This window comes from Stegostoma tigrinum, chromosome 1 (assembly GCF_030684315.1).
Source record: "Stegostoma tigrinum isolate sSteTig4 chromosome 1, sSteTig4.hap1, whole genome shotgun sequence".
NCBI lineage: Eukaryota > Metazoa > Chordata > Chondrichthyes > Orectolobiformes > Stegostomatidae > Stegostoma > Stegostoma tigrinum.
Genome location: NC_081354.1, coordinates 87549667 through 87565214, shown reverse-complemented (window position 1 = coordinate 87565214; position 15548 = coordinate 87549667). Strand labels below are relative to the sequence as shown.

Sequence of the window (15548 nt, the reverse complement as noted above, 5' to 3'; positions counted from 1 at the left end):
ATGTTAAGTAGAAACTGGACTTTTTTTAAATGTCATACAGTTTGATGAGAAGTTGTTCACCAGCAGATTTAGTTTATTTCATGTTTCGTTAAATTTCCCTGTATTTTGGTTGTATTTTTCTAGTTAAAGAAGCTCTTGCTAGCTCCTGCCAATTCACAGTTTATCTACAATGAATGCAATGGAGGCAGCACCCACACCCACGTGACCAACAATAGCAGGATTAGACCAAGCCCGGCTGTTGTCAAGGTACGCTTCAGTGCTGTCGTCAGAGTGTTATATGTGAGGAAGATAACATTTTATGCCATAAATCTTGAGAGTAATTTCAGGTTAAACTGAGGAAATTGGTTTTGGAAAGTTTTGAAAATTCTTCCTGATTATTAAGTTTGGTTTTTAAAAAGCTACATGGATTATTTATTTTCCTTGTGTGCAAAAGAATGAATTTTTGAATTAGATATTTAGAGTGAGTTATTTAACATCCCATTTGATAGTACTAGATAGTGAAAAAAGATACGGTACCCAGACAATATCTTGATAGTATTACTGAAGATTTATATATCTAAACTTGCAATGCCACTGATCAAGCTAGAACACTGACCTAACAAGGTGAAATCAGCCCAAGTGTCTCCCTGTCCATGAAAAAGCAGGCCAAACTAATCTGGCCAATGTCTGTCCCATCCAGTCTACCCTCTATTTTCAGCAATGTGATGGAAAGGGTCCTCCACTAAGTTTTTATGACAATTAACAATAGCCTGTTCACTGATGGTAGATAGAAATGAGGGATTCAAGAGGAATTGGATTATTAACTGAAAAGAAAAAATGTGTAGGGTCGTGGAGAGAAGGTGGGTGAGTGGTGAAATTCTCATTCAAAGAACTGATATAGATTCAACAAGCCAAACAGTCTTCTCTGTACTCTAACAACTTAGTGGTTCAGTTTGGTTTTCACTGGGGCCACGGCATTATGACTTGTTTGGATCCTTGGTTCAAACATCACTAACAAAGCTGACTTCCAGAGGTGAAGTAAATTTGCCACCTTTTTCACCAAGGAAGCATTTGATTGAGTGGTAGCAATAACCCAAGTAAAATCAAACTCAGTCAAATTCTGGGGAAACTCTTCACTGCCCATAGTCACAGCACAAAGGGGACAGTTATAATTGTTGGAAACCAATCATCTTAACCACCAGAACTTCCAAGCAAGAGTTCCTCAAGGTAGTGCCTCAGGCCCAATTAGTTTCCTTCCGTTCATAATGTTAGAAGTTATTGTTCACTGATGATTGTGCATTGTTTTGTCTTTAATTTAAGGTAAAATATTGCTGTCAAGGCCAGCATTTGGCTAGTGTCTCCAATTGCCCTTGAGAATATGGTGGAAAACTTCTTAAATAAAAACCAAAAGAATGCGAATGCTGTAATCAGGAGTAAAAACAAAGTTGCTGGAAAAGCACGGCAGGCCTGGCAGCATCTATGAAAGAGAAAACAGAGTTAACATTTCAGGTCCAGTGACCCAGAAGGGTCACCGGTCCTGAAACGTCAACTCTGTTTTCTCCTTCACAGATGCTGCCAGACCGTGGAAAGCTTCTTACTTAACAGTCTGATAGAACTAAGTGGCTGATTTCAGATGCCAGTTAAAAGTCCATGACATCATGTACGTTTGAAGTACAGGCCAAAAGCTGTAAGGACCCCAGCAGAGTACTTCTCCTGAAGGAAGTTGGTGAACTAAATGCGATCGTATGTCAATCCGGTAATTTCATTGTCACTACTACTCAGACTTTTGTTTTCAGTTCCATTTTTAAAAAATTAATTAATTGAATTTAATTTCCACCAACTACTTTATGTCTTAATTCAGTCGAAGCCTTTGGATTACTAATCTAGTACAGTGTCATTATTCTGCCATTCCCTGAAAATTTACATCTCTTCCGATAATGAAGCAGTCTGTATCTGTATTCAGCAAAAGCTGGACACGTTCATGCTTGGACTGGTTCAGGGCAAGCAATACTCATACCATGCAATGCCTGACTCCAAGGACTGGGAACTCAATTGTCTCTCCATACTGTCCAATGGCACTAGCATTGTTGAGTTTCTAACATTAAGATTCTGAGGATGCCATTGACCAAAAACTTAGCTGTATCAGCTGCATAAATATTGCAGCTACAACTTGGCAGAGGCTGATTGTTCTGAAATGAATGGCTCATGACCTGAAATTGCAGAGTTTTTTTCATCATCTACAGTGAACATATCAGGCGTGTGATCACTGCTGTCTAATTGCATGCAGGCCCAACAACATTCAGGAAATTCAACAGCATTTTGGAGAAAAACAGGCAATCTGATTGCATCTCATCCAGCAACTTAATCAATTGTGATGTGCACCTTGATTGCAATGTGCACCATCCGCAAGATGTCCTGCATAAATTCACCTAGGTGCCTTTAACAGTACCACCCAAACTTGCATCCTGTCCTACCAAGAGGGGCAATAGAATCAGGTGCATGCAAACACCAGCATCTCAAAGTTCCCCTCCAAGTCACAGATCAGCTGTGTTGGAAATATATTGTTGTATCTTCACCACTGTTGTTTTCATTTCAACTTCTTACCTAGCATATTCATCATACAGAATGTAGCAGTTCAAGAAGGTGGCTCGCCAACTTCTACTTATGTTATACTAAAGACTACAATTGTGTAGATACTGCATGATTAACTGTTTGCAAACCTATTAGAAACTGAATTTGTTATAGAGTTACAGTAGGCAGGATTTTCAATGTCTGTAAAAGGAGGTACTACTAGAACACCGCTTCCAACAATTTATTTTTCTTGTTCTCTAAAATTCGTCAGTGTCCGCTCATTAGATAAGATCCAATCAGTATTTTCTCAAAATTTCACTACCTTCATAAAAAGGTATTTGGCATACTTTTTGATTGAGTTAGTAAGGTGCAACACAATTATGTCCAAGCATCATCCTGTCACTTATATATGTGGGAAAACAATCAATAGACCTTGTGATTCTGTCCCCTCCTTAAAGAAACAGAAGAATTTTAACACAAAAACAGAACTCCTTAAGTGCTTTCATCAGTTCTTTCCATAATCTCAACAGTTACCAATGTTAATTTTTTGTAATATCTGCCTTGTTTTTACCAGCTGCTACTTTCAGTTATGCAGTTAAATGTACAAAACAAAAACCATAGCAGCAACTACCTAATTGTGAAAGTTATTTAGTAACACATACTTTATTTTTCAAGTGGTTTGTTCAATAATATGTATTCACATCTTTAGTAATGCTGTTTTCTTTAATCTTTATTAGGTGGAGTCAACTTCAAGTATCAGGGCAAGAAATATTTGGCAGCAGGAGAAGTTACAGGTTGAGCGCCGTCCATGCACTGAATTGCTCAAATACCTGACTGCCAATGACGATTCTCCTCAGTCCAAAATAAATGACAATAAAATTAGCAATAGAGCCAAAAGCATCTCCAAAAGGAAGATACAGCTGCAATCACAGCAATCACATAACCTACAAAGTAAGAGTAAGTTTTGACAGATATAAATATTACACATTCAAACTTTTCGTAGGGGCCTTCTTGAATTTGCCCTAAACTTAGCTGTACAACACGGTAACTTCTGGATGTAAAAGTATCCCAAACCAGACCAAACCAAACCATTCATGCATTTTGTAAATGTACTACTTTAATTTCTCCAAAGGTGAACCAAACAAATGTGTAATGGAACAAAATTGATAGTTTTAAAACTGGAGAAGAGGGGTGATCAGTTACTCTTTTTTTAAAACCACCTAATGATTCGGCACAAGAAATAATTTACTTCTTTTCTGGCCTACAGCTATCACACTTCAATCAAAACTTAATGTAAGAACAAAACTTAGTTGACTCAGTGAAAATGATGGAGCCAAATCCAACTTTTCTTGTGTGAAAGTAAGAGGAGTTTGCAAACTAATACCCTGAAAAGTGGAGTAAAAGTGAAGTCAAACACAGACAAAGAACACAGGGAATAAGCTTCAAAAGTAAAGAGGGAAGATGTTTATATATAGACAGGAAGGTAAGGGAAGTTGAGTTTAAAGCAGGACTGAAACCTGGGTTCTAACTGCTTAGCTGTTTCCTTTTTTCCTCAGGAGTGATTAGGCTTGCAAATGACATCAATTTCTAGATGAATGGTGGCTTTTCCAAAATGCTTTCCCACCGGCGCTGGTTTCTGTGATTGAGAGACGAGAAAGGGAGAGAGAAGAGCTTTTAGTATTCTTGTAATGAATTGATATTGCTTTCTTTCTCCTTTGTTGGTCTAAGGCTGCTTTTGATGATATACAGGTCCTTTGCAGATTCTGATGTCTTTGTCACTGTTTCATTCCAAGCTGAATTGTTGTAGACAACCTTTAACCTCCCGATAAGTATATTCATCATTCAGGTGTGAATAAAATGAGAGACACAAATTTCTTGGCATCTCCAGAATTTTAGTACCTCCTAATTAAAATGGTAATTCTAATGCAGCTGGTTTCATACATTCTATTTACTTTCCCTGTACTTGCCCCAGTCTGTGGACAGGTGATTGATGCAGCCATTTTAGGTCAGTATGTGTCCTTTTTAAAATCACGTGTAGCTTGTGAATGGCCTCCAGTAGAAGAATTAGATGATGAAAGCTATGATATTGATAGTCCATTTTTTGCAACAATCATTAAAATATTTTTGTTAATGTTGATTATATGTTCATATTCTTAACTTGATTCTTACTTCCTTTCTTAAATTTCCCCTCTTCCTGCAATCTGCAAACAGCAAGGTCAGCAATTGAGAAAAGAAAAAAACTTACAAATTTTTACGAAAGAATGATAAACCCAGGAAATGTTTTGGATATAAGTATAGAAATTAAAAGTTATCTTCCACTTCTGAACTCTCATGTTTCATTTGTGGTGACATTCCAAACTAAGATGTTCCACCCTTTAAAATTGTTAAGCATAAATATGTGCAATTGGGTGCCTAACACCTTTTCACTTAGTCAAAAGACTCAAGTCAAATCACAGATATATAATCAAACTGAATTTATTGCTTTCTTCTTTATTTTTAAAGGCAAACTGAACTCTTGATGCTATCATTAAAATAAAATTCCTTGCTAAAGTGGTAGGATGAATGGTCATAAAAAGGAGCAATGTGATTGGAGTGAGGTTAGAGAGATAAGAACCTAGAATAAGAATTGCCAAATATCTCTTCTAGCATCCTAGTTTCTCTTAACTCAACTTATGGCTCCTAATTTATTCTACATCACTCCCTTGATGCTTGATGTTTTTATTTCATGGCCCAGTCTTTCTACAACTATTTTTCTGTCAATGTGTGCTGATTCTCCTTTTTTTTACTTTACCTCATTTTAGTTCTTTGAAACTGGGAGCACAAAAGAGTTTCAAGAAGCTGTTATTGTCTGGTTCACAATTTATCTAGCCATTGCTGAATTCCAGGCAATTTGTACAAACAGGCTTTCTTCTTGGCAAGTAAACTTTTTTAGCAATATTAGGAACTCTCTTCCCTAACTGCTTTGAGAAAGGTGGTGGCAAACCATAGTCTGTGTGTTATAGGTACATCCACAGTGCTGTCTTCAGTCATTGTTTTATACAGCTTATTTGTAAGGCCATTTCAGAGGGTAGTTAAGCAACAGACATACTGTTATGGTCTGAGATCATATGTAGGCCTACATGTATGTGCCTTTCTACAACAGCAACATTGTTAGTTCTATTGCCCCACCTTTCCCAGTAACTCTGCAGGTTTGTTCCTCCTCAGATAATAATGCAATGCACATTTGAAAGCCATGATTGAATCTGTCTCCAGCATATTTCACACAGCGCATTCATGATCCTAATTATTCGCTATGTAAAAAAGTTCATCCTTAACCCAATTTGCTTCTGTTACCATTCACCTTAATTAGATATTATCTGGTCTCTATTCTTCCACCAATTAGGACAGTTAATTCCTATCTGATAGGTTTTGGCAAAATGTGCTAACTCTACCAGAAGCTGCCAGATCTGCTCAGTCTTTTTGGCTTTTTCTACTTTTAGTTCATGTTTCAAGAATTGCTTAACATATGAGGAACATTTGAGGACTCTAGGTCTATGCTTGATGGAATTTAGAAGGATGAGGGAGGAATCTAAATGAAACTTACAGAATACTGAACGGCCTGGACAGATTGGAAATTGGGAGGATGTTTCCATTAGCAGGAGAAACTAAGAGCCAACGGCACAGTTTTAGAGCAAAGGGAAGACCGTTCTGAACAGAGATAAAGAGAAAGTTCTTTAGCCAGAGTGGTGAATCTGTGGAATTCATTGCCACAGCAGGTGGTAGAGGCCAGGTCATTGAATAAATTTTAGGCAGAGATAGATAGGTTCTTGATTGTCAAGGGGGTCAAAGACCACAGGGCGAAAGTGGGAAAATGGGGTTGAGAAACATATCAGCCATGATTGAATGGTGGAGCAGACTGGATGGGCTGAATGGCCTAATTTCCACTCCGCTGTCTTATTTGTAGCATTTTGTTTTTGAACCTCCACTACCCTGTTCAGATCCTTATGATTTTTAACACCTCAATCAAAAATCCTCTTAACCTTCTCTTTAAGGAGATAACCCTAGTTTCGTCAATCTATACAATAGTGTTCCTCATTTCTGGAATTTTTCTCTCAAATCTTTTCTGCTCCCTTTATATAACCTTCGCACCCTTTCTGAAATATAAAGTATTCCAGTTGAGACTGAATCTGTATTTTGTTACTCTTTGCATTCATAACCTGTGTATCTATTTTATAAAATCCACGATCCCACACACACTTTATTTCTTAGTTTATCATTCTACTTTCAACAATCTACAGCTTAATTGTTGGAGTCTAAGTATCTTTCTAAAAATTTGCACAGCTTTCCCACTAAGGGTAATATATCCTGCCTAAGGTGTCATACCAGAACTACTTTTAGCACTTGAGGTATGTTCTAAACAGAGCTCTGTAGAGTTGAACCATAACCTCAACCTTCTTGTTTTATTTCATTCTAGTTACAAAGATCATAATTTGATTAGTTTTTTAAAAATTATTTTCTGCTCTTAATGATGCAATTTCATGACCTGTCTTCCTTGGCATCCACTGTTTCGCACTTCACCATTTTTAAGGTCCAAAGTGGATGACCTAAATTGAAATCCCTGTGCTACATTTTAATCTCATATTACAATATTCAAATATGCACATAAACATGAATTAGCAATCAAAGTAGATCATTTGGCCCTTCAAGCCTTCTATGCCATTCGATAAGATTACGGCTAATCTGTTTGAGCTCCTAATTCCATCTTCCAACCTCTACCCAATAATCTTTGATTCCCCTGCCAAACAAGGATTTACCTAATTCTACCTTAAAAATGTTCAGTGACCTTGCCTCCGCCATTTTCTGAGACAGAGTTCCAATAATACACAACCCTCTGAGAAAGAAATAAAATCCTCTCATCTCCATTCCAAAATGATAATCCTTAATTTTAAAACCATATACTTTAGTTCTGGACTTGCCACTTCCACCTTGTCAAGACCAGGTCTGGACCTGGTTACCTTTCTTTCTTCTGAACGCTCCTAAAAACATGCCCAGTCTGTCCACTCTTTCTTTGAAAACAACGCTAATTTCATATATCAATCTAGTAAACCTCAACTGAACTTCCTCCAGTGGATATCTATCTATCCTTAGATCACAAGACTAAAACTCTGCACAGTATTTGAGTGATCTCATCAATGCCCTGTTTAACAGAAACCTAACATCCTTACTTTTATGTTCAATTCCTTTCGTAACAAAGACTACTATCCAATTAACCTCCCTGATTACTTCCTACATCTGCATACTAACCTTTTGGGACTCCTGGATTAGAACATTAACATTTCTCTGCAACTTGTAATTCTGGAGTCACTTGTTCGAATAATTCTCTTTTTTTTATTCTTCCTGCTTTTGCACGTATATTCCATCTGCAAAGTTTTTGCCAACTTTAACCTGTCTGTACCTTTCTGCATTCTTGTTATGTCATCTTGACAACATGGCTCCAACCTAACATCATCTCATTTGCAGAATGAGCTGCCATGCCTTTGATTCCCCACATCTAAGTCATTAATATAAATTGTAAAATGTTGACCCCTGTGGCTCCCCACTAGTCATACACTGTGATCTCTGAAAAAGATCTATTTATGCGTAGTCTCTGTTATCTGCCAGCTAACGAATTGGCTATCCACGGTAGTACATTCCCCAAATATCACGAGCTCCTACTTTACACAGCAGTAACCTTTTATGTGGAACCTTATCAAATTAACCTTGTCAAAATTATTTAATTTATTAATACTTATTGGTAATTTTATGCTCCCATCTATAATACTTGTGATGCCACTTATCTTTGTGCCATCATTGGACTTGAATCCCATAAACTAAGGCATTAACACACACAGTCATTGTTTGAGGCCCCAACACAATTCTTTGTAGGTCATCATTAGGGATGTCCTGCTAATTAGAATGCCCACCCATGATTTGATCTATTATTGTCACGCACTGAGATGCAGTAAAAAGTATTGCTTTGCATGCTAACCAGACAAGTCATACCTTACATAACTACATAAGGGAAATGGAACAGAATGCAAAATATAGTATAGATAACAAAGTGTGGAGCTGGATGAACACAGCAGGCCAAGCAGCACCTCAGGAGCACAAAAGCTGACGTTTCGGGCCTAGACCCTTCATCAGAGAGGGGGATGGGGAGAGGGTTCTGGAATAAATAGGGAGAGGGGGGAGGCAGACCGAAGATGGAGAGAAAAGAAGATAGGTGGAGAGGAGAGTATAGGTGGGGAGGTAGGGAGGGGATAGGTCAGTCCAGGGAAGATGGACAGGTCAAGGAGGTGGGATGAGGTTAGTAGGTAGGAGATGGAGGTGCAGCTTGAGGTGGGAGGAGGGGATGGGTGAGAGGAAGAACTGGTTAGGGAGGCAGAACCAGCCCAGCCTGTCTCTGCCTCCCTAACCTGTTCTTCCTCTCACCCATCCCTTCCTCCCACCCCAAGCCGCACCTCCATTTCCTACCTACTAACCTCATCCCACCTCCTTGACCTGTCCGTCTTCCCTGGACTGACCTATCCCCTCCCTACCTCCCCACCTATTTCAGCTGAGCTCCTTTATACTATATTTTGCCCCAAGAACCCATGACTTTGGAAATTCCGATATCTTTGATGGCCCTATGCCTCTCCATCTAGAGGATTGAGTGACCATGAGAACGTCCCGACTTGGAGTTCGCAGTTTCCTCTTTATTTTTATAAGGTACCATGCTTCTAACTAGAACTGCTCAATATCTCAATGACTGTTCCCTTAGCAAATTCTTACAATGATGTTCACGCCCAGACTTGAGTCTCTGCCCTCCCTAGGATTGCATGTACTGTCTACTGATAACTCCTGTAACCATTATTCAGAAAACCCCAAGGACTGACTTGACAGGACAGAACTGATTGGTCATTTGACCATGATCCACTTAAAAAAAAACTACTCTCCTTTGAATGTCACAATGGCAATTTGCTTGAAGCATGTGCTGTGTTTTTGCAGTGTAAACTGCTGTTGCATACTGCAGGTGTGTCGCTGATGTAGTGTGGCACCACAAAGCGACATATCACCTTCTTGACCGATCAGTGTTCAAAATTGTTACAGGTTGTCTACCTCTGTCTGTGCACTAAAAATCAATGCAAGCCACAGAGACTGACAACCTCTAACTGAGCACTGAAAAGCCTGTGTACCAGAGGCAACGTAAACCACAAAGGTTGGCAGTCTGTAATTGAGCCCTGAGGATCCTGATTCCTAAAATGCAATGAGACTCACACATAGCCTGGCAGCCTCTATGTCAATGCCTGAAGGCAGGTGCTCTAAGAAAGCAATGTGAAGTAGGAGGAGGCTGGCAATCTCCAAGTAAGCGCGAATTGAACAGCAATAAGAAAGCAAGCCAAGGAGCCATGTGTCCTGTGCAGATGGAGGAGTTGTACCCGTGGCCCTTTGTGCAAAGCAACATGGCAGAATCATGCAAGTTGTAGGAGTGCTTAAGCTACAAACGAAAGTTTTGAAAAGCCAAAGTGGTGTGAAAGTTAGCCCTAGAGTAAATATGCTGATGCTACTGGCTTGTCAATGTCAACTTGCAAAGATTAGATTACCTACAGTGTGGAAACAGGCCCTTCTGCCCAACAAGTTCACACCACCCCTTGAAGCATCCCACCCACCTCCCTATAACCCACACAGCCCTGAACACCACGGGCAATTTAGCATGGCCGCACCTAGCCTACACATCTTTGGACTGTGGGAGGAAACCCACGCAGACACGGGGAGAATGTGCAAACTCCACACAGACAGTCATCCGAGGCTGGAGTTGAACCCGGGACCCTGGCACTGTGAGGCTGCAGTGCTAATCACTGAGCCACCATGCCATGAAAGGTTGAGGAAGATAGTGCTCTTTAGGGCATGCAAAATATTGTGGTGAAGAAACAGGTGGAAGATGGCCATGGCAAGGAATCTGAGAGCTGTAGTGTCCATGCATCTGCTGTCATTTACGTCAAGAATTCATGACATTTATTTTCTTGGTAAAGAAAGAGAATTGGAAGTGACATATAAATATGGTGAAGTGAGGCGTTAGTGAGATGCAAATACATGGAAATATGGTAGCCTTGTTTTAACCGGCACCTTATCATCCAGTACTGTTGATAAACTGGCAATAATTAAATACCTCAAATACTGTGATCTGTCAAAATGTCCAAAATTTATGCTGTAAATAAAATACATGATGTGTGTATACCACTTGCATTACATTTCTAATACTGACTATGTGTGTTTTTACATTGATTTTAGGAAGTGTGTTAATGTTTTTACATAGATTTTTTGAGGGATGTTGATCTCTTGAAGATTTACTTAGTCAAGGTTTAATGAGGTTATGTTTACCTCTTGATTGTCCAAAATGTTTGATCAACCAGTACACTGCTGGTCCCCTGGTGGTTAATAAAAAGTTTACTATTGTTGCTGTTCAGAGGTGAAATTCTGATTTTATCACTTCAGGCTTAAGGGAAAGATTGCAAAACTTTTTTGTTACATCCCTCGAGTCTCCCCAATGCTCACACCACACCAAGAAAGGGAAATGTCCACCATGATTTAGTTTAGTAAGTAAAATGTTTCTGTTTTTTTCTTTTACAGATCGACCAACGACTCTGTCCCTGCCTTTGACACCAGAATCATCAAAGTAAGTGTTTGTAAAATATTTTAGAACTGCTCATACTTGAAGAAAGCAAAGCGTTTGATTTTTAATACAAAATAATCAAACCGTTAAAAGGACAAAATGACTTTTTCAGTGATCCTAAGGGTTCCCCATTTGAGACCAAGACTATTGAACGTACCCTAAGTGTCCATCTCCCTGGTACTGCTGGTAAGACATATTAATGCTTTACTATTACTTCTGCAATTGATTGTTCTGTCGAAAATGAATCACTGTTCAGTGCTGAGGTCATATTTTCCAAATTCTCATATTATTTCAAATAGAAGATTCCATGATATATTTTCCAAGCTGGTTTATGCTACCATCTGTATATTTCTGCACTGCTAGGTTTTCATTGCTGTATTTTACAAAAATGTTAATGGCTATTCATGTTACTTGGTAGACACATTATGTAATAGAACAATGATATCCAAAGTATTCAGATTTATGAACCTTTTGTGTACCTCTACAGGCAGTTTATGCTTTAACTACCCTTCAAGTGAGCAGGAAGTTTACAATTACGAAGACATGTTCTCGTGGCACAATGGTTGTGGCTTGGCTGTACATCTGGCCTGGCAGGTTTGGTTCAAGGACCACCTGTTCTGGAGATGTGTCATAACATGTTTGAACTGGTGAAAATAACTACAACTGAAAAGATTGGTTAAAAAAAATGCTCAAACCATCTGATGTCATGTTGTATGACCATTGGAAGCAAACTTTGTGCATTTTTTTCCTGTGTTCATAATATGCTTAATGGTATATTTGAAGATAATTTAAATACCTCGGCTATATTATTTGTTAATAGTTTAATAATAAAACAAATTGCATAACGTTGATCAGCATGTTCTGAAAACATTAGCGAGCTAACAGAAATATGATGAACCCCCATTCCACCAAACTTCCACCACTACCCCCCCCCCCACCAACTTCACCCTTACTAACTTTGCAGGTCCTTCTCCTTGTCACTCATGCAGTCAGCATCACCTCTTTCCTAAACAGAATAACGGAATTATTACAGTGAAGGAGGCCATTTCCCTCACTGTGTCTACATTTTAACTTCGTGCTAGCCTCCTGCCTTTTCCTTGTAACTTTGCACATTGTTTCTACTTAGATAATTATACAATGCCCTCAAATGCCTGAATTGACCCTGTCTCCACTGCACTTCCAAGCAGTGCATTCAAGACCCGAACTACTTACGATAAATAGTTCTTAAGATAATATCCCAAAATGGTGGATGAGAGAGAATCGTGTCTTTAAGAGCTGCTCCATTTTTTGAGGTTTTTTTTCAGTGCTGAAGCTGATTTCCTCGATTTCTTGGAACTGTGATTACTGTTTTATAAGTTTTTGCTTTACTTTTGGAACTCGAAGAAAAGATAAAAACAGCGTAACTTTAACCAGGAGAGAAAGAGAGAGAGCAGGAGACCACTTGGCAGGGTTGGTCAGAGAATGGCTCTAGAGTTCAAGAAAGAAAGCGAGCCGTGAATTTCCACAGCTGACTGGCTGTGAAGTTACTAACATCTCTAGAACTCGGAGTTTGGTCATGGAAAGACAACAAACAGTGAAATTTCACAGCTGATTTTGGAGATACCTCACTAATGGAACTAATCGCAGTTGGGGATCAGCTAAGTTAATAAAATGTGAGGCTGGATGAACACAGCAAGCCCAGCAGCATCTCAGGAGCACAAAAGCTGACGTTTCGGGCCTAGACCCTTCATCAGAGAGCTTCCGGAGGGAGGAGGGTAACTTCTTCAGGTTAGGCATCCCTGGAAACAGTGAAATTTCACAGCTGATCTTGGAGATACCTCACTAATGGAACTAATCACAGTTGGGGATCAGCTTAGTACTTGTTTTTAAATCTCATAAAACATAAATTTTAATCTTTTTTATAAATCAATTTTTAGCAGCAGTTAGAGGCAATGAGGAATTTACTGGAGCCAGAGGATGTGATGGATGGCAGTTTCAAGAAAGTAGAAAAACCGCCGATACAATTGTGACTAGAGTGAGGATTTTTTAAATATATGTTTTACTGAGATCTGTTTATTGATTAAACATTTTTTAATATAAAACATAAGCATTAAGTTATTAGCAGTGTTTTTGGAGCAGTAAGACTATGCTATTTTCTTGGTCTGTCGATTGTTAAGGTGCAGAGATGGCCTTTAGTAGAGTGATGTGCTGTTCCTATTGGATGTGGGAGATTAGGGAAAATTTCAATGTTCCTGATGATTATGTCTGCATGAGGTGTATTTGGTTGTGAATTTTATTGGACTGCATGAATTGGTTGGAGCAGCAGTTAGAGGCAATGAGGAATTTACTGGAGCCAGAGGGTGTGATGGATGGCAGTTTCAAGAAAGTAGAAAAACCACCGATACAATCGAATAGATGGGTTACCTCAGGGAGAGGTAGGGGGGATGGTAGGCAGGTAGCGCAGGAGTCTTCTGTGGCTATCCACATCTCAAATAAGTGTGTGGTTTTGGAAAATGTAGAGATGATCGACTCTAAGGGGAATTTATCACTGACAGCCAGCTTACTGATACCAAGACAGGCTCTACTGTAAAGAGAGATATATCAGGTTCCATGCTATCAATTGTGGTAGGGGACTGTATAGTCAGGGCAGAGACAGATATTCCTGCAGCTAACAGTGAGACATCAGAATGACGTATTGCCTCCCTGGTGCAAAGGTGGAGGATGTCCTGGGTTTGGCACAGAATATTCTCAAAGGAGAGAGTAACAAGCAGGAGGTCATTGTAGATGCTGGTACCAACAATATAGGAAGACAAAGGAACAGAGTTCTGAAGAAAGAATATAGGAAGTTAAGCAGGAGGTTAAAAAGTGGGTCCTCAAGGGTAGGAATATCTGGATTACTCCAAGTGCCGCATGCTAGTGAGAGTAGGAATAGGAGGATAGAACAGAAGAGTGCGTGGCTGAGGAGCTGGTCCAGGGGAGATAGATTCACATTTTCGGATCATTGGAATCTCTCTAGGGTACAAGTGACCTGTATAAGAAGGACAGATTGCACCTGAATTGCAAGGGGACAGTTTGCTAGTGCTATTTGGCAGGTTTTAAATTAGTAGTGCACAGGGGGTGGGGGTGGGGGAGGATGCTAAAGAGATCATGAGAAAAGAAATCAGCCTGAGGCTGGTGCAGCTCAGCCAAGAACAAGTTGAACAGTCAAGGCAGGCAAGAGCAAAATGTCCAGCACCTACTCCTCTGTAAAATGGACACTTTAAGGTATCACCAGTTGTTTCTCCAAGTTCTCTGGCTTCTGTATCCTTCATGTAAAAGCTGACTGAAATATTTGTTCAGTATCTCACTCATCCACTGCAGTTCCACACAGATAACCTTGTTGATCTTTTAAGGGGGCCATTCTCTCCCTAGTTACTCTTTAGTACTTCTGCAAATACGTTAAGGAATTTTCCAATGAGCGTAGTCCCAGTCTACTGAATCTCTCCTCATAAGCCAACCCTCCCACCTTCGAAATCAACCTTGTGAATGTCCTCTGTGCCGTATCCAGTGCCAGTACCTCCTTTCTCAAGTTAAAGACTGAAACTGTACAAAATACTCCAGGTGTGGCCTCACAAGCACCCTATACAGCTGCAGCACAACCTCAGAGATAGTAGAAACTGCCAATGCTGGAGCCTGAGATAACAAGGCGTAGAGCTAGATGAACACAATCAAAACCCCCTTTCCCTCCCCCATTTCTGATGAAGGGTCCAGACCTGAAACATCAGCTCTCCTACTTGTGTGATGCTGCCTGACCTGCTATGTTCATCCAGATCCACACCTTGTTATCTGCATCATAACCTCCCTGTTTTTAAACTCAATCCCTGTCTCAGTGTACACTCTGTATGTATCTCATGTAGTCCCTGTGCCTAATCAGCTTTAAGTGCTGCAGTCACTCCTCCTTGCCAATTTCAAATTGTTCCAGAGACTGAGGTTCCTCCTCTGCCACCATGGCATAGCCAGTATTTACTGCGTACACAAAGATAGGCACCAAATATTAATTTAATACCTCAGCCTTGTCTCTTGCCTTTAAATATAAATCCCTCTTTTGACTGCTAATTGACCCAACTCTTCTTTTAGCATTATTTTTATTTTGATGTGCTTATGGAAGACTTTAAGATTGCCTTTAGCTGTCAGTCTTTTTTCATAATTCTACTTCACTTCTTGTTTTTGCTTTTATATTTCCCTAATGAAGCTTTCGTTCTTAGTCTGAATCTCAATTGTATTTCCTAACTGACTTCTCTCTAAGTGCATATTTTCTTCTTTAACTTAATTACTATCTTCTCTGTCATCCAAATAATTTGGAATTTCT

At 39.5% G+C, this 15548-nt stretch overlaps 1 protein-coding gene across 4 annotated transcripts in view; it reads left to right on the top strand.

Moving 5' to 3' along the window:
- The window catches only part of ppargc1a (peroxisome proliferator-activated receptor gamma, coactivator 1 alpha), a 622893-nt gene that overhangs the window by 565333 nt on the left and 42012 nt on the right, over positions 1 to 15548 (top strand). For 3 of the 4 annotated variants that reach the window (XM_059646956.1, XM_059646948.1, XM_059646961.1), the window contains exons 6-9: positions 124 to 246; positions 3288 to 3507; positions 11179 to 11224; positions 11334 to 11407. In XM_059646956.1, the coding sequence (XP_059502939.1) occupies positions 124 to 246; positions 3288 to 3507; positions 11179 to 11224; positions 11334 to 11407 (463 nt within the window). The remainder of the gene's footprint in view (positions 1 to 123; positions 247 to 3287; positions 3508 to 11178; positions 11225 to 11333; positions 11408 to 15548) is intronic. The other variant, XM_048540613.2, reaches the window with a different exon arrangement.